At 35.3% G+C, this 19,495-nt stretch overlaps 1 protein-coding gene across 1 annotated transcript; it reads left to right on the forward strand.

The window, feature by feature from the left end:
• The first annotated feature begins 9 nt into the window (after window positions 1–9).
• LOC121379346 (palmitoyltransferase ZDHHC6-like) lies at window positions 10–14,220 on the forward strand. The gene is made up of 9 exons (XM_041507918.1): window positions 10–487; window positions 914–1,005; window positions 1,836–1,992; window positions 3,487–3,618; window positions 4,865–4,918; window positions 6,404–6,565; window positions 9,814–10,001; window positions 12,209–12,264; window positions 13,707–14,220. Exons 1-9 carry the CDS (start codon window positions 251–253, stop codon window positions 13,790–13,792), a joined length of 1,164 nt encoding a protein of 387 aa, XP_041363852.1. The 5' UTR covers window positions 10–250; the 3' UTR covers window positions 13,793–14,220.
• Window positions 14,221–19,495: the final 5,275 nt, after the last annotated feature.

Genomic DNA, 19,495 nt, shown 5'->3' on the forward strand with positions numbered 1-19,495 from the left:
AATCTTTATTCTTCATGTTTTGACACATTTTGATGCTAGACGGGGGATAATAGACTTTATTTATAAATGGAGTGTACATTTTTGTACTATAGATGATGTTCGTTGATTTAAGTACGAATTCATCGTATTGTTTAAATGCATTTTCTGACTATTTAACTGACTGACTTTGCTGATAGTTCAGTTGTGCTGGTCATTAAATTTTTAACAAAAATTCATTTCCGTATTGGATTTCATCGACACCGGTGCAATCATGTCAAACGTTGGCACCTGGAGACAGTTGCTACATTGGGGCCCTATTGTGGCGTTGTCAGTTATTTTTTACATTTCTATAGCAACAATAAACTGCACTTTGATGTGGTGGCCTGTTACATCATTTGGTGGTGCTGTTAACTTTATTATTTTCTTAACATGGATCACTTTAACTTTATATAACTATTTCCAAGCAGCATGGAAAGGACCAGGATTTGTTCCATTAGGATGGATGCCAGTAAGCAGCTGTTTATGAACATGTTAATTTTAGAAAGATTTTAGTATTTTCACATCAGGTTTTTTGTGTGTGTGTGTGTTTTTTTTGTTGTAATATGTTTACAATGAATGAATTTGTATCACGTATGTCAGTAAAATATACAATATATTTTACACTTTTTAATGCAAAATATGTTGTATGTCAGTATGACATAACTAAAGTTAGTTTGTTTTACTCAGTGAGACCAATGGAGCACCTCGATAATAAGTTGATGAATATAATTAATCATTGGCTGTTGGATGTCAAACAATAATTCTGATGCAGTTTTTAGAAAAAATTGGCAAATTAATAAAATATTAAAGAAAAGTTGACTTAACTTTCAAATTAAAATAAAATGAAAAGTTTAAGTAGATAATGCAATGTAATGTCAAAGGTTATATGTTTCAGAATAAACCAGAAGCCAGGAAATGCCTGCAGTTTTGTGAAGCATGTGCCGGATTCAAATCACCTCGTTCTCATCACTGCCGCAAATGTGACAGGTAATGTTTTTGTTTATTAGTATTATTACTGTATCATCATTCAATCAGGGCTAACTCTGGGTGTGCAGAACATTTCGCCAAATTATCTATTTAACTTCAAAAATTGCAGAAACCCACCATTATTTTTTAAAATATATCGATCATTACATGTAATTATTTTGTCAAATTAAAATAAATTTTGCCAGTTGTGTTTAAAATTATAAATTGGTGAATTTGAAAAGTAGCAGAGCTAGCCCTGATTGTCTCACCTTTATAAAGTAAAAACCCGAGATAAAGATATCGCTGTTCTGATGGTGGCTGTGGTGATGGTGGCAAGGTTTGAATTAATGTTAACATTTTGCATGTAGTTCCATTTGTCACAATCTCTAAGTCTTACATCATTAAAACTTTATTATAGTTACATCTATTAATGTTAATCTCAATTTACATTAAAACAATTTTGAATTTTATTAAAATAAAAAAAATTATATATATTTTTAAAGTTTAATTTAATTATTATATTTTTTAACATGCACCGAGATAAACACCAGAGGATGCAACCAAATGTACATGTATTAGAAACACTGAATATGTTTATGGTGATGTAGGAGTCAATTAATTCTGTGGAATTCTTGTTTATTAAGCAAGCAATAATGTGCCATGGCATATCATTAAACCAGCATTAATATGCCCACAGCTAACATACTGTCCAAGACTGGTGTAAGGTTATAAAATTGAAGGGGAGACAACTACATTCAGTTAGTAATCATTTAGCGCAACAAATAAAATAATATGTTATTAATGTACTAATTGATTGTTAAAAGTAATTATTGTTTTTATCGTTGATTTAGATGTGTTATGAAGATGGATCATCACTGTCCTTGGATTAACACATGCTGCGGACATTTTAATCACGCCAACTTTGTTTGGTTTCTCCTCTTCGCACCATGTGGCTGTGTACATGCTGTGTTCATTCTCATTCCATCCATCTACAGAGCACTTAATTTTGTAAGTAACATTATTTAACTGAATGCAGAATTTTTTTTTTTAATGTTTTAACAATACCCTGACACATTGTGTAATCAGTGACTATTATGTCTGGTAGTACAATTGAAATGTTTTGTCTAGAAAATGAGTAAAGAAACTGACTACTGCCTCTTGACCATATTTATTATTGACAAGTTACAAGGAGCCATTTATAAATTGTTGACACTTTTTTTTTTACAGACAGGATAACACATACCATGTCCTTAAATTCAAATTTAGCCCAGTGGTAAAGCGTTCCCTGGATGCGGGGTAGGTTTGGAATCAATTGCCGTCGATGAGCCCCTTGGGCTATTTCTCATTCAAGCCAGTGCATTGCTACCCTGTCTGTGGGATGATGTATATAAAAAATCCCTGGCTGCTAATCGTAAACAGTAGCCCATTGCGTGGCGGCAGCATATTTCGTCTCATTATCTGAGTGGTCCTTAACCATATGGCTGACGCCATATAACCGTAATTAAAATATATTGAGTTCATCATTAAATATAACATTCTTTCCTTTCTTCTTTCAAATTTATATTATTGTTCAGAATTCAGCTATATAGAAATAAAGTCCTTGAATATATGTAATACAACTTACAAGTTCTGACAGAAATGTTTAATACATACAATAAAGAACTTGTTTAATCATGTTGGTGCTATATTTGAGTTTTCTAGATCAACACTCGGTTTTATTACATGACCAGTGTCATAACAGCCTATTCCTCCAGTCGCACTCTTCGATCTACACATATTTCTCTAGTCACACTATTTATAAGTGTAACTTAAGGTGACTGTCTTGATGTTTGTGAGAATTACTTATTTTCCAGTCATACTCTTCGTAAACTTGTGTACGTCTTTATTATATAATAAGTAATCTTCAGAGCAGCCTTGATGTCAGTTTGTATCCCATCGCTTAATTGCTTAATCAAATGGATAGGAAGTGCTCTACTAAGTCTTTTAATGTAGTTTAGCTGACATCTGTAATTATGGTTCAACAAATCCTCCAGCCCTTGTTTCCAGCTAATGAAATTTTAGTTTGGGCTAGTGGTAGTTATCAGTTATATTACTATAATACATAGGGCACTAGCCAAAGCTTCTTGGAGGACTAGTGACTTTCTCAAACATTTGTTGAACAATGTATTGCAAACTAATTGCATTAAAATTTTTATTCAGATTTTAAATTGTGGGTGTTACATATATACAATGTATGCGGATGTACCTTATGTCAGGCCCTCAGATTTAACAGAAATGATCGGTAGCATGTTGGTAAAAATCACAAAACCAAAATGTTGTTTCCTATGATTATTATATTGAGTACAAATATTCAAAAAAAAAAAAAAAAAAAAAAAATTATTGTTTCACAAGACACGGCACTGAAAAGGTGTTTCCCATGAAATTTGAAAATCTTATGATCTGTTAGGTTCCTTAATGTTTTGTTCTGTTATGTAACAAAGATCTGTTTTTTCCTAATTGCAGCATTATTACTATTTTTACCACCAAGATGAGCCCCTCGTGCAGCTGGATATCTTTGAGTTCATCCTCACAATGTTCGGGATCGGCCTCGCTATCGGCGTCGTCATCGCTGTCGGCATGTTGTTTTACTTACAGGTGACAAGTAGTTTTATTATACTTTCATCTAGGCACAAAGTAGGATTTTATTATTTGTCTTAACTTGTGTAAGTCTTTAAGTACCGGTAATCTTCAAAGCAGCCTTTATGTCAGTTTGTATCGCTTACTTTAAAATGATGCAGGAATCATATAATATTGTCCTTTCCATCTATTTGTTTATCCATCCTTCCTTCCATCCTTCTTTCTATTCATTCACCCATACTTCCCATCAACCATCCATCTATGCATCCATCCATTCACTCATACTTCCAATCAACCATCCATCCATCCATGCATCCATCCACCCATCCATCCATCTATCCATTCAGTTGTAATTCCAGTCATCCATCCATTCGTCCATCCATCCATCCATGCATTCATGCAATCCATACTTCTATTCATTCACCCATACTTCCAGCCGATCATCCACCTATCCACTCACCCATCCAACACCCATCCACTCTCCCATCCATTCACCCATCCACTCATCCATCCATCCATCCATCCATCCATCCATCCATCCATCCATGCATCCACCCACCCACCCACTCACGCATCCATCCACCCATCCATTTGCCCATCCATCCATCTATCCATTCAGTTGTAATTCCATCCATTCGTCCATCCATCCATCCATGCATCCATCCATCCATCCATTCACTCATCCACTCATCCATCCATCCATCCATCCATCCATCCATCCATCCATCCATCCATCCATCCATCCATCCATCCATCCACCCACCCACCCACTCACGCATCCATCCACCCATCCATTTGCCCATCCATCCATCTATCCATTCAGTTGTAATTCCAGTCATCCATCCATTCGTCCATCCATCCATCCATCCATCCATCCATCCATCCATGCATCCATCCACCCATCCATTTGCCCATCCATCCATCTATCCATTCAGTTGTAATTCCAGTCGTCCATCCATTCGTCCATCCATCCATCCATGCATTCATGCAATCCATCCTTCTATTCATTCACCCATACTTCCAGCCGATCATCCACCTATCCACTCACCCATTCACTCTCCCATCCACTCACCCATCCACTCATCCATCCATCCATCCGTCCGTCCATCCGTCCATCCATCTATTGTCCCTTATTGCTCAAGTCAGCCCTTGTTAATAATTTAATAAAATCACTAGTACTGTTGTTGCTTTAGACAATATAGTAAATGAGAATTGTGTTCTGTAAACAGCAAGTTTCATATTTGTACCTGTTTTTCCATTCCAGATGAAAAGTATATTGAAAAATGAAACCGGAATAGAATCATGGATAATAGATAAAGTAAGCTAATATTGAAAAAAAAAAACCTTTTAGTCATACCCATGGAAGGAGTTGCCCTATTCTCTAATTATCCCCCCCCCCCCCCCCCCCCCTTATCCTAACCTTTGTCCCATGACTGGTATATCAAAGGTTGTGGTATATGTTGTCCTGTGTGAGAAAGATCTGTTTGTTCCCTGTTGTAAACTATGTGTCACAATTACCAAATGGCTGATATCCAACAGCGGGTGATGAATAAATAGAGATTATTACACAAGCTTGTGTATCATACTGATTTTACGAAACGAGTGTCAGGATTTTTGTATTGCCTGAGCGAGAGCGAGGGTAAGACATGATTCCTGACATGAGTTTTGTAAAATCAGTACGACTCGCATGCGAGTGTAATAATTTCTTTATTATCCATATTATTACTGTTGTTTTCTTTATGAATAACAAGACCCAACTCAAAATGTTTCAGCCACAACTCGAAATGACGTCATATTTCAAATGCACAGTCTGAGCTAGGAATGGAGAAGCAACGTCATGTTATGACGTCGCTTCCCAAAATTACGTCATTACACTTGTTATTACACATTACACGTGTGTTTCATATGATTATTATTAACTCGGTTATGTTGAACCATATGGATAATAAATCGGTGTGCTCTAGTAGTGTTGTGAAATAAAACAAACAAATCTTTGGAAAGTGTTGCACTGGGTTACCACTGAGTTTCATTCATAAAATGTGGCCTTGAGGTTCTCAGTATAGGTCAGGTCAGGTCAGGTCAGAGTGTTTAATGTGCACATTCAGAACAAGCTGTTGTAGCACATGCCTATCCTGGGCACAGGTGTCGGTCTCGGCTGGCTCCTCCATCCAGGACAGGAAAGGGGTGGGGTGGGGTGGGGATGAGTGGGGACCACCTGCACTGGCAGGTGCAAGGGAGCACCAGCAGTCCGACTGGGGCCGGTAACAGGCGGAGGGTGGTTGGGTGCTATGGAATTTGGAATGTCCCGTAGGATTATAGCCAAAGAGAAATGGTGCACAGTTTTATGCAGTAAGTTAGGTGCAATTTTGAATGGTCCTTCAAAAGGTGAAAGGGAGCTACATAATTATAGTTTTGGAATTTAGTATGTCGAGAGTAGTCGCTCAGTATAGTAATTTGGGGTATTAAGTTAAGAACAGTGTCTGAATGAAGATCTCATGCATGAAATATTGCTGAAAACCAGGCTTGTGTAGGTTACTAAGACTAATATGGATATTTTGAAGGCTCATCCTGTCCATTGCCAAATTAGCCACTTGCTAATATTTATACAAAGTGGCTACAACATTTAGTCTTTGGCTAACAAAATAGTTATTAAATTAGCCACATTTTAATCATTTTCAAGAAATACTCTACTTAAAGGAAAATTGGCTAAACCAAAATTTATCCCAGTGTGAGCCCTGAGGTTATTAATCATTTTTATTTAATGTGTGATATTATCTTAATAACAAGGTACATTTTAATGCAGGCAGAGGACCGTCTTCGTGAGCCAGAGGAAGGTGACTTTGTCTACCCATACAACCTGGGATACAGGCGGAACTTCAAGGAGGTCTTCACGTGGACGGGCAAACCTCTCTCGGATGGGTTCACGTGGAACATTGTCAATGGTTGTGATCAATATACCTTAACTGTAGGTTTAGCATTCTTTACTTTCTTTTTTTATTTACTAATTGGGAGGGTTTTAAAGCTCACCTGAGATATAAAGATTCACAAGAACATTGATGCTCATCAACATCCCAACTACTAAATAAAACTTCCTGTGACCGCGGCCCAACCTTCTTGACCAACCTCCATTTCCCATCCAACTAAGGGCTTAGTTAAATGATTAAATATTACTATATGATTTAAATTTAGACAGCCCATTCTAAAATGCGAACAAAATATGAATCAGCACTTTTTTTTATTGATTATAAATTTTTAGAATGCGCACATAAATTATTAAAAGTCCATATATATTTTGGCTGTAATACTCTAAATTGTCCCCTTAAATTATTCTGTCCTGGATCGGGCCTCTGGCTATCCAGAGACGGAACCTGGGACAGACATTAGGGCTTCTAGATTATGGTAGCCCCACTCCCATGGCTAGTGGTATTCAACGTTGGGCTAGTAAATAACTACCATTGCCATGCCTGACGGCTAGTGAAATTGTCAAATGCTGCATTTAAGTCTAATATGAATGTCCAATCTTAGTGTTTTTAAGTTCTATATTCCTCTTTAGGTGACATCTCTGATTATTGCTATTAGTAAAAGTGTATTAACATAAAGTAGGGCTAGAGAATGTTTAATCGTGGATAGTAACTGTTTAAATCACTGATCCCATAGCTAGTAAATGTTTTAAATCACTGAACCCATGGCTAGTAAATGTTTTAAATCACTGATCCCATGGCTAGTAAATGTTTTAAATCACTGAACTCATGGCTAGTAAATGTTTTAAATCACTGATCCCATGGCTAGTAAATTTTTTAAATCACTGAACTCATGGCTAGTAAATGTTTTAAATCACTGATCCCATGGCTAGTAAATGTTTTAAATCACTGATCCCATGGCTAGTAAATGTTTTAAATCACTGATCCCATGGCTAGTAAATGTTTTAAATCACTGATCCCACGGCTAGTGGATTTTATCAAACTTCTAGAAGCCCTGCCACATGCTGGAAACCGTAGTGGTATATAAGCATGTTAAAATTCACCCACCCTTTGATGCACTTGGGTCCCCCCCCACTCCATCCCAACCACTGCCCTCCAATGGATACATCAAGAGTGGTTGTCATTAGTCCTGACTAGTGATGTTACAGTGATCAGTTGTAATAAAAATATTCATCGCTTAAGCTCTACTAATGTGGTGATCAATTATAATCTCTAATCGGTTGTTGTGGGAAATGTTGGCTGTAATTGTTTTTACACTTTAGGTGATGGAATTGCTATAAATATGTTAGGGTTTGTGGTTGTTTTTATAACATACGTACATACTAAAAAAACACAAAAAAAACCCCACACATACTGAATGATAAAAGGTAAAATGTAAAGGTAATTAAAGGTAAAATGAGTGATGTGAAGGGTTTACACAATAATACACACACAGGATATCATTGTAACCAACTGAAAGTTGATCAGTTGATTATAACTGATGATTGATGGTGAAGAAATCGGAACTCAGTGGTAAAGCATCTCCCTGATGCACGGGCAGTCTTGGATCAACCCCCATCAGTGGGTCTATTGGGTAATTTCTCGTTCCAGCCAGTGTCCTACAACTGGTATATCAAAGGCTGTCTGTGTGATGGTGCATATACAAGATCCTTTGCTACTAATGGGAAAATGTAGCGGGTTTCCTCTCTTAAGACTATGTAAAAATTACCAAATGTTCGACATCCAATATTCGATGATTTAGAAATCAATGTGCTCTAGTGGTGTCGTTAAACATTTAACAAACTTTAACTTTTTGATGGTGAAATTCCAGTCGATTTCCAACACTCACTGTGGTAAGATGCCTTGATACGTTTTCCTCACTCTCTTGACCAAGTGTCAGAATAACCAGTTATTAGATCCTAAATAGATGTAGTTTAAAGTCTGCTGACATGCTGGTAAACAAAATTAATATGCCTTTTTTCCCTTATGTTAGTAATGTAATTTTCAGTGGCTGCTTTGTCGTGTTAACAGGAAATAGTGATCAGCTTTTATTTTTTCACTACCAGTGTCATCAAATGGCTACTTCTTTGTTAGTACAAAATGTACAGTAAAAAAGTAAATATTAAAGCAATTTGTAGAACTCTTCTCAAGTAAATAGACTAAGTCATTATAATAATTACTGGGTGGAGGTGCATGGGGGGTGGTGGGAGTGGTTCGAAATTTTATATGTTTTGTTGGAGGGTGGGGGTAACAATAAAATGGAAGCAAAATGGACCATCATAATATTATATAGTAAACGTTGAACGTGGATAAACTCAAACTTCCAAACTACCCCTCATCATTGGTTTTTTAATATAATCTCAATATTGTTTTCCATTAGCCCTATATTATGACATTGATTTGTTACATAGAGTAGATAGGCATTTTATATTTCATTTGCAGAATAGTTTAAATGTATAATGTAGAATTGAGGTAGTTCTATGTATAGATAGGTAGATCAGTATTGATTGTATATAGATGGAACAAACTGAGAGGTATTCTTCTTACTTTGAGGTAATCATATTTTTAATGATTAAAATTAAAATTAAACTAAAGCTAAAACTATTGTGTTGAACACTGCCCATCTGAAGAAATCAACGTTCCTTTATAGCTAAAAAGTATAAGTAAGTATGTTTGGTGTGTGTCTGTTTGTGTGTGGTGTGCATGTGTGTGTGTTTTTAGTGAAGTGCATATAGCCGTACCTGTGTACACTATTGCCATATGTGTATTGTTTAGATTCAACAGATTAAACAGAAGGGAGAGTAACATAAATGTAAAGGGAAATTAACATAAATGTAAAAGTGAGGTACATATAGTTGTAACTGTGTACACTAACTACTAGTACCACCACCTGTGTATTGTTTAGATTGAACAGATTAAACAGAAGGGAGATAAATCAGAGTGTTTAGTGAGGTTTAGTGAAACCCCTCTAAACCGGACACCCTCGGGACCAAATAAATTGTCCAGTTTAATGAGGTATCCGATTTAGAAAGGTTAACTTCTGAATTTCTTTATTTTAAAATGACCGTGAAAAATGTCTGGTTTTGAGGGAATTCTGGTTTACAGAGGGTCCGGTTTTGAGAGGTTTTACTGTAGTTATAACTGTAAACTATCTATCACCATCAGTGTATTGTTTGAATTGAGCAGATTAAAAAGAAGGGAAGTAAATAAGCGTTTAGTGTGTACTAAGTACTACCAACTGTGTATTATCTAGATTGAGCAGATTAAACAAAAGGGAGAGAAGCGCGAGCGGACGGTGCAGTATGTGATAATGGAGGGCTACTCGGGATACTTGTTCCCGTTCACGAAGGGTCTCAAAGTCAGCTGCTGTATCCCATGTACAGACGAGCCTCGCATCTCCGTCAAACCAGGGAACAAAGTCTGGGTCACACGGTGGAAAAGGTAAGGCTTTCTTATATGTTTAAAAAATATAGACCGAATTTACAAAGCCTGTTTTTCTTAAACACAGGTGTTTAAGCATAGTAAATGTTTGTAGTTACATGTGTGTAAGACATAAACAGGCTTTGTAAATTCGGCCCAATATTTAAAATAATTATTCATTGATCACATTTTGGTAGTTATGGCCCATTTTGGTTCTTATTCCTAAATAGATGTCATCTTGTAATACAAAAATTTGCATTGTTTTATTAATTGATTTGATATTTGGTATCATGAGGGGTTTTTTAAGATCATATTATAAAATTGCTACATTTATTTTTGTCCAAGTTTTATCTCTTTGACCTTCCTATTCATGTATTTTGTGATGGTAATTTGTGTGAAATTTTTGATTGAAATTATTTAGTTTGTACAGTTATAAAGTGTCATCACTGGACGATAATGTTTTATTTTAGAGCTGTTCAGTAATATATCACATGATGGTGATCATTACTATCTTCATCGTTTCCTCTCTGCACACGTTTTAATAAAATGGTATTCAATGGGTTGTGGGTATATTACAAATATTTGCTTTCCCAAATCAGGATTTCTGTCCGAGGGTACGAAGCAGGGGTGTGGAAAAATAAAATTGTCAATCGGTCCCACTTGATGTCACTACCGGGGGTGGGGGGGGGGGATTAAAAAATCATGAACACGAAACGATAAAAATTTTTATAAAATTAATCACATATGATCAGTGAAAACCCCCACAAATTGTATACATTTTACATAATAGAATAAATAATATAAAAAAGGAATAAAAGTTATGAATTTTAATTCCCATATATGTATTAAAAGTACCGAGTATTCAGTACTGTATCTTGAAAATTAATAAAAGATGGCACCGTCGAAGCGTTTGACAGCCTGAGCTAGCACATGTTTAGACAAAGAGTAATAATGTCATCACTGATTGGATGAAATTTGACCTCTACTGGCTCTTGAAATAACAGTACATGTAGCTGTTCTGGTTACTCCCACTTGTTAAAAAAAAGGTGGAAACCTTTTGTTAATTTTAAAATCCTTTATAATTATTGGATACACTACATTGAACTGTCAACAATAAATACATTTACAGATTATTTCATTATATTTTATGCTATTTTAAGCAGTTTGTATTGCACAAAAGCCTCTTACTTCGGACTAGGACACTCGACCTGACAGAGCTCCGTACACAGGTGTTGACAGGTGTTGATTGTAACCAGTTGCAAATTCTGGGTCCTTTGTTTTAATTGGAGTGTAATACCTTGATGGCTCTCTAAACCAAGAATGATGCTATCATTAATGTCTGTGTATTCTCTTGACCGACTCAGCGACTTTGACAAATGTCTAGCCTAATGGCAGTCCTTTGACACTACTGTAGGTCCGACTTCAGTGACTGGCGATATACATGTACTTAGGCAGACTTTAAAATCACAAACGTCTGAAACACCAGCCATATTGACCACTATTTATTTATTATTTTAAATCATGCACGAGATACCGATGTCTGGGCTGGCCGGTCCACTTGACCGATAGGAATTTGTTCCAATAATAGAAATGGACAGGTGCTTCGGACCGACAAGAATGACAAAAGTGGGACTGGCAAACACGCGTTTTTTAAAAATAATTTCGTTCTCAGAGATCGAGAATCGGTCCCAGACCGAGAAAAAAGGGCTTTTCCCCACCCCTGGTACGAAGGGTAAAATTACGTGCCTTAAAATCTTAGAAATTAATGGATCAATTTTTAATATTTTTAAATAGATTATAGTAAGACAACTGCTGTTTAAAATTTGTCAAAGTACAAGAAATGTTGTGTTGAAGTTCAAAACATTTCAAAACCAATAGAGGCACTCATTGTCTGTTTTGTTTTTATGACATACCCTCAAATTAGTTTCTTACAGAAAGCCTGCAAATATGATCTGTTTTGGAACTTCCCTGATAAAGGATGAGTGTAACAGATGAATTCTAATTTGGAACCAATCATTAAATTTTAAGGATTTAATTTAGGTTTAAAAAATGGCCAGAATGTCTTGTGTTATGATGATACCTTTGTATTTCTATCAATTCTTTCAATTCTTTTAAGGTTGGTCACACAGTCAGTTTACAAATCAGCCTTTACCAATCAAATATTGAATTAAATTACATCTTTATTTGTCTGATTTAAACATTTATTGTTAATTTGTTTTACTTTGTAGACATTGGTTATATGGAACCCGATTGCTTACTGCTGAGGAAAAACTTGTTGGTACAAGTGAGTATTAAGGGGCATCAACCCAAACTGTTATCTCTGCAATTCTGTTGTACTGTAAATGTTGGCTGTTTCTTGAACTTATATTCCAGACTTTTTTTGACGCAGTTATGGCCCTTGAACTTAGGAGATGTGAAAAAAAAAAATCCTGACTTTTTTTTTTAGAAGACCTTTAGATATTGAGGTGAAAGTCTGTGTATAGCTTTTATCAAGTACTGTTACAGATCGAGTTTGACTTTCATGGCGATTTACTCATTTTTAATCTTAATGCTTAATCTGGTTTCATCGTACAACATTTATCAAATGACGGAATCGCAGATGTGTATCTGGCTTTACATTATGAAATTCTTTTGTGTTTGGTTATTTTAAAAATGATTTTAGCTAAGCATCCTAATTTTAGTACATATATGTTATTTCTTACACAAAAGTAATGCAAACAAGTTATTACGGTAATTGTCATATGCATTTGGTGATAAGTATAACATATTGTGAGGTGTGTGAATTGTTCCATATGTAATAGCTACAAGCACCATCCTTATAAAGAATTGGTTTGCGGTAACCCAAGCCTTTATTTTAACAGATATTGGACAATTCAGTTCACTTAATTATTTGTGTATATTTTTCTTATTTGTTAAAGACCAGCCTCGGTGGCGTCGTGGCAGGCCATCGGTCTACAGGCTGGTAGGTACTGGGTTCGGATCCCAGTCGAGGCATGGGATTTTTAATCCAGATACCGACTCCAAACCCTGAGTAAGTGCCCCGCAAGGCTCAATGGGTAGGTGTAAACCACTTGCACCGACCAGTGATCCATAACTGGTTCAACAAAGGCCATGGTTTGTGCTATTCTGCCTGTGGGAAGCGCAAATAAAAGATCCCTTGCTGCCAATCGGAAGAGTAGCCCATGTAGTGGCGACAGCGGGTTTCCTCTCAAAATCTGTGTGGTCCTTAACCATATGTCTGACGCCATATAACCGTAAATAAAATGTGTTGAGTGCGTCGTTAAATAAAACATTTCTTTCTTTGTTAAAGAAAGAACCAATAATTATGTCTGTAAATTATTTTTCAAATGTTGAGTTTAATTATTTTATGAGTCGATCAGTTACAGATAACCGCTTCTATCTTTCATTTCAACTTATTATCGTGCTTATATCCAGTTAAATTTCAAGCATGCTGTCCTGGGCACACACCTCAGCTACATGTATCTGGGCTGTCTGTCCAGGGCAGTGGGTTAGTGGTTAGTGAGAGAGAATAGGGTGTAGTGGTCTTATATCTACCCATTGAGTTGTTAAAACTTGCTCTGGGTAGGTGCCGGTACCGGGCTGCAAACCCTGTCCTTATGTCCGATGGCTTAACAATGACACCACCGAGGCTGGTCATTTCTATCTACTATTTTATGAACTATTTTCTATGTTTATAAACTTTAAATAATTTTCTTGTTTATTCAGGTAAGCCAAGAGCTAGAGGATGGTTTCCACGACGATGTGCTAAGGAAGTAATTGATGATAACATGAATGATAAGAAGGCTTCTTGAAATTCAAGAATATTTAGATATAATATACATATCTGTTTGTTTGTATTTTTGTTACTACTGAGTAAGTGAGGAAAGTGCTTTAAGTTAGAAGCAGTTGAACTTTGCTGCAGGAATTAGGACTTTTAAATAAAACAACTCAGGTGACATAAGTTAGGTGTTTGTTGAAAGGGCTGTTCCAGAACTTATCACATGTGGGGGTTAGTGGTGGGGGTTAGTGGTAGGGGTTAGGAGGAATATAAGACTCCATCATATGCTGTCATGTGGGATAGAAAAAGTACAGCTGAGGTGGTGGAAATTGCTCTATTCCATATGACCACATATGATGGAGTCCTTTTCTATCATCCATTCAGTAAATAAACTATTATTTTACACGAATGGACAAATTAAAGATGGCTGAAAAAGTAACTTTTTTATTTGATAATTTTATCATAAATAAACTACATTATCATATTTGCTGTGCTTGTTTTATGTGTTAAATATAATTGAACACTACAAATTAACAAGATAGCTTTTATAATGAAGGTTTTAGTAACACAATATTGATTCACAATTGTTTTCTGATGACCTCACATCACCATCTCGCATTAATATGACGTCATATAACCAATCTTGATATCCCATGTGTGATAGGAATTTCTTACATAGCTTTCTTTCATGGGATAGCTCGAACTGTCCTATATACCTGAGGATGAGAGAAAAAACTCTCATCTGGCAGATCTATCCCATGAAAGAAATTTCTATCTTTCATCGGATATCATGTGCTTGCACTTAACATGACTTCTTTGATTATATACGATAAATTATTAATGCAAGATGGTGATGTGAGGTCATCAGACAACAGTTTTAGATCAATATTTTGTTATTAAAACCTTCATTATAAAAGCCATCTTGTTAATTTGTAGTGTTAAATAATATTTAACACCTGAAACAAACAATGTAAATACGATAGTGTAGTTTATTTATGATAAAATTGTCGAAATAAAAAAGTTACTTTTTCTGTCATCTTTGTCTGTTTGTCAGTGGGGAAACTTTTGACACTGGAACACGGCAAGCCTCGTTCCAAATCGAAATGTCCACCACCTCCGGTGTACTTTATCTATCCCACATAACCACAAATGTCTTATATTGTATCCCACAATTACAAAATAAAATTTTATGTAATCATAAAGAAAAAACAATGTAGCGGAGCCTCGTCTCAAACTGAAATTTCCACCACTTTTCCCCACATAATTGCATATGATTGAGTCCCACAACCACAAAATAAAATTTAGTTTAAATATGAAGTAAAAAAAAAACTGTAGCAAAGCCACCATGCCACCTTTCCCACCAGATTAATTCTGGAACAGTTGTAAGCCCAAACTTATGAACTTTGAATAACAGCATATATACACTTGTATATTGTACCATTGTATGGTGAGATGGGATGGGCATGTGGGCTTTGTTGCCATATCGAAACAGACTGCTAACTAGAGAGTGGCTGTAGTATTACAAGAGAAGATGTTGGGAATATTACAACTACTACTGTACATAAATTATACTCATTTAATTTTCACTAGATTTCTGTACTTGTATCCAATAAATGTTAAAGTATGCTGCCATGGGCACACACACCTCAGCTGTCTATACTGTCTGACCCAAGACAGTGGTTTATTGTTACTGGTTAGTGAGGTTGAAGTCGATATAGTGGCCTTACACCTTCTGGTAAGCTGTTAATTCACTATGGATGGAAGCCGGTACTGGGATGTGAACCCAGTACCTACCAGCCTTAAGACTGATGGTTCAACCACTGTGCCACAGAGGATGGAAGTGAGATATTATTATTTTTCTAGGTTTATACAGCAACGTCTAATAACATGCAATCAAACTTGTTTATAAGAACCAATCACAGGGACCAGCAAAACAATGTGATAGAATAGGTGGCCTTTATATGCAGTATTCAGTTAAAATACATGCATGTGTTTAATATCCTTGGATGTGTGATCTTTTTACCAAGTTTGACTGTAATGTATTTTTATTTAAAAGTGCAATCTCAAGAATATTTATATGATACTGCACACCATAAAGAAACACACATAATTTTCACTTGTAACGTTATTATTATTGTTTTAAAGTGACGGACCCTAGTTTTTAAACACTGCCATGTATAGTTCACTATTAAAGCCATTTTTGATGATTGTAATCAGACATTACTTACATTTTATTGTTTAGATTATCCACATCCGAACAGCCAAAGTGTTTCTGGTCATCTTGGTGTTTGTAATACCACAAAATGCATTTTTCATCATTTTAAAAATGCACAAATAAAGAGATGAGCTCTATTCTATTTTTTAGAGGATATTTCACCCATTTCAAGGTCACAGACACATGTTTCACTCGATAGGAACTTTATCCAAATGTCTTACAGGTTTGTAAATAACGAAACTTAGTGTTCATTTTCACGAGTTGAAACTTGGGTCAGTGACTTTAACATATACTAACTTAAAGGGACATACCCTAGTTTTTAAACACTACAGCATATTTTTCACTATTAGAAACATTTATGATCACTGAAGTAAAATATTACTTATATTTTATTGTTTAGATTATCCATTTCCGTAAAATCGAAGTGTTTCTGGTCATCCCATTGTTAATAATATCACAAAATGAATTTTTCAAATTTTTAAAAACACACATGCTTCTGAGAAGTAGCGGTTATTGATTCGAGTTCGTCTATTTTTAAAAGATATTTTCCTGGCTTAACGACACAGACTCTTGTTTCACTCTGTTGTAACTTTATCCAAGTGTGTTACAGGTTTGTAGATTAACTGAACTTGGTGGTAATTTTCACGGGTTGAAACTAGGGTCTGTCCCTTTAAGATTCAGGAGAATTACAGGTTGATATACGGCTTATCACTTCACAGAATGGAGTGTTTGTAATCAAGTACATCTATTCTAATTAAAAAACAAACCAGGGCCCTGTTCCACGAAGCGATCTTAGCACTAAGATCACCTGAAAGGAACAGACCCTAGTTTCAGCCTGTGAAAATTAGCACTACGTTTAGTTAATCTACAAATCTGTAACACATTTAGATAAAGTTACAATTGAGTGAAACATGAGTCTGTGACTTTGAAATGGTGAAATACCCTCTAAAAATAGACTAAAACTCCATAACTGATACTTCTCGGATGCACATACGTTTTTAAAAATATGAGAAATGTCTTTTGTGGTATTAAAGGCATATTGTCACAGACCACTGACCTATTAAATGGCCTAACAAAGTATTACATGAAACATATGTATTTGATTTGTTCCTAAATGTACTTTATTCAACAATCTACGTAACCATCATATTCCACTTATTAATGATATTTTGTAAAACAAAAACAAAATTAAAATTGAATTATGGCAGTGGTCCATAATTTAAATCTGTGACAGTATGCCTTTAAAAACACCAGAATGACCAAAAACACTTCGAATGTACGGAAATTAATAATCTAAACCATAAAATCTAAGTAAAGTTTGATTTCAGTCACCAGAAATGGCTCGTAATAGTAAAAAATATGCCTTAGTGTTTAAAAACTAGGGTATGTTCCTTTAAGTGCATTAGGTAGTTATGCATTTAAGGTGATTTTAGCGCTACGATCCTTCGTGGAACGGGCCCCAGATCTCTGATTTGCATTTCTTTTTGTGTTCAGTATATTAAACCATGTAGAATAGATCACCCATGTTATGTTTTGGTGATGTTTCGATAATCTATGGTAATCAAAATTTGATCACGTATGTGATGGTCGATTATAAAAATCTATAATTGATTGTTGCACAAAATATTAATTGTAATTGTGATGGAATTGCTATAAATATGCTGGGATTGTGTTTGTTTGCATATGTATGTAAAGGTAGATATTACAGGTAACATGAGTAATGTGATGAACACAACAGTAGGTTAAAGTTTGTTTTGAACACCACTAGAGCACATTGATTTATTAGTCATCGGTTATTGGGTATCAAACATTTGGTAATTGTGACGTATAATCTTAGAGAAATAACCCACTATATTTTTCCATTAGTAGCATAGACAGGGTAGCACATACCACAGTCTTTGATATACATATATATTATAAGTCCCGCTAGCTGGAACGAGAAATAGCCCAATGGGTCCAACGACGGGGATCGATCCTAGACTGACCACACATCAAGTGAACACTTTACCACTAGGCTACATCCTGGCCCACAGCAGCAGGTACATAGTTCTAATGATTCAACATAGTTCTAATGATTCAACATAGTTCTAACGATTCAACACAGTTCTAACGATTCAACACAGTTCTAACGATTCAACATAGTTCTAATGATTCAGATCCTTGTTAAGTTCATATAATTCTAATAAATTATAAATTAGCTGAAAGATGATCAGTTGGTGCAGACTGGTTATATGTAACCAATGATTGATGAAGAAATTTGAATCAGTTCTCAACACTATAATGTTTTTTCTCATGACATGGAGAATACCTAAATGTATTTAATGAGTGAATGTGAGTTGATTATGTTTTTAAACATGAGTTGTGAGATAAATTATAGCAGATACAAAATTAATGTAGTGTTCTATTTCTTACATATCCTCAAAAAAACAGGTTTAAAATACCTGGTAAAGGCCTTAATAAGATGTGTGTTGTGTTATGATGCTATTTCTAAAGCTACCTTATACAACATTATTTACTGTAACTCAACCAATTTGTGAAAATCAACTCTACCTCTTACTTTTCTCAGCCATAATTAAAAAAAACAAAATTCTTCCTGTATTTCTTGTAATTGTTAATAAATGTAAAATTACACACAGTTATTTCAAATACTGACTGAGTGACCCACTACTAAAAAATTATGATCAACTGGATTACAGAAAGAAATATTTGCTTAAAGTTGCAGTCTGAAAAATGGCTTGCCGTAGAGCATTGTAGTAAGTGGTGCCTCTTAATAATGCCAGAAGTAACCATGATCACTCCATGAAGTGGTCAGATTAAGCCCACAGCAAACTCAAATGAAACATTATAACAGATAGGTGACCAGACCTGTCTTGGTTGGAGAGATAAGTATTAGAATGTGGAGGTGGACTGCTAAAGTGGTTGAAAGATGAATAGATGTCCAGATAGGGAAGAAATGAGATTGAAATCAAGTGAGGGAGAAGATTGTGGGTGTTAGTGAAAATGACTTGTTTTGGCTCATCACAAATTAAATTGAATAACCGGTACAGCAAATTTCCAATGTAAATATTTCCATGTCCACAATGCATGTAGAAAAGATTTTATATATATATATATTTTTTAACTTGCACGTTGAATAGTATGGGTCTAGCTGCTTAGGGAAATAAAAACAAAAATGTTCAGCAATATATGTAACATCAACAGTCAAATATGTGGCTGCTTAGTGTTAAAAATTGCAACATGATGTGTTTGTTGCATGTAGACCATTAATGATATTCATTGTTGACAAAAACACAAGAGTTGTAGTTTTATTTATGCATTAGTAAAAGATGTTATGGAATTCGAGGTGAGATTACAGCTTGAATACATCACACTGTTTGAGCTTCTTGTCTGTTCGTAAGACTGATTCCGTTACTAGTAGTTATTATTCATAATATGCTAAGAACAAAAGAAACATAAACATTTTAATACACACTTTTATATTTACACACTTTTACACTATTATAAAGCAAATATAAAGCAAAA

This window comes from Gigantopelta aegis, chromosome 8 (genome assembly GCF_016097555.1).
Source record: "Gigantopelta aegis isolate Gae_Host chromosome 8, Gae_host_genome, whole genome shotgun sequence".
NCBI lineage: Eukaryota > Metazoa > Mollusca > Gastropoda > Neomphalida > Peltospiridae > Gigantopelta > Gigantopelta aegis.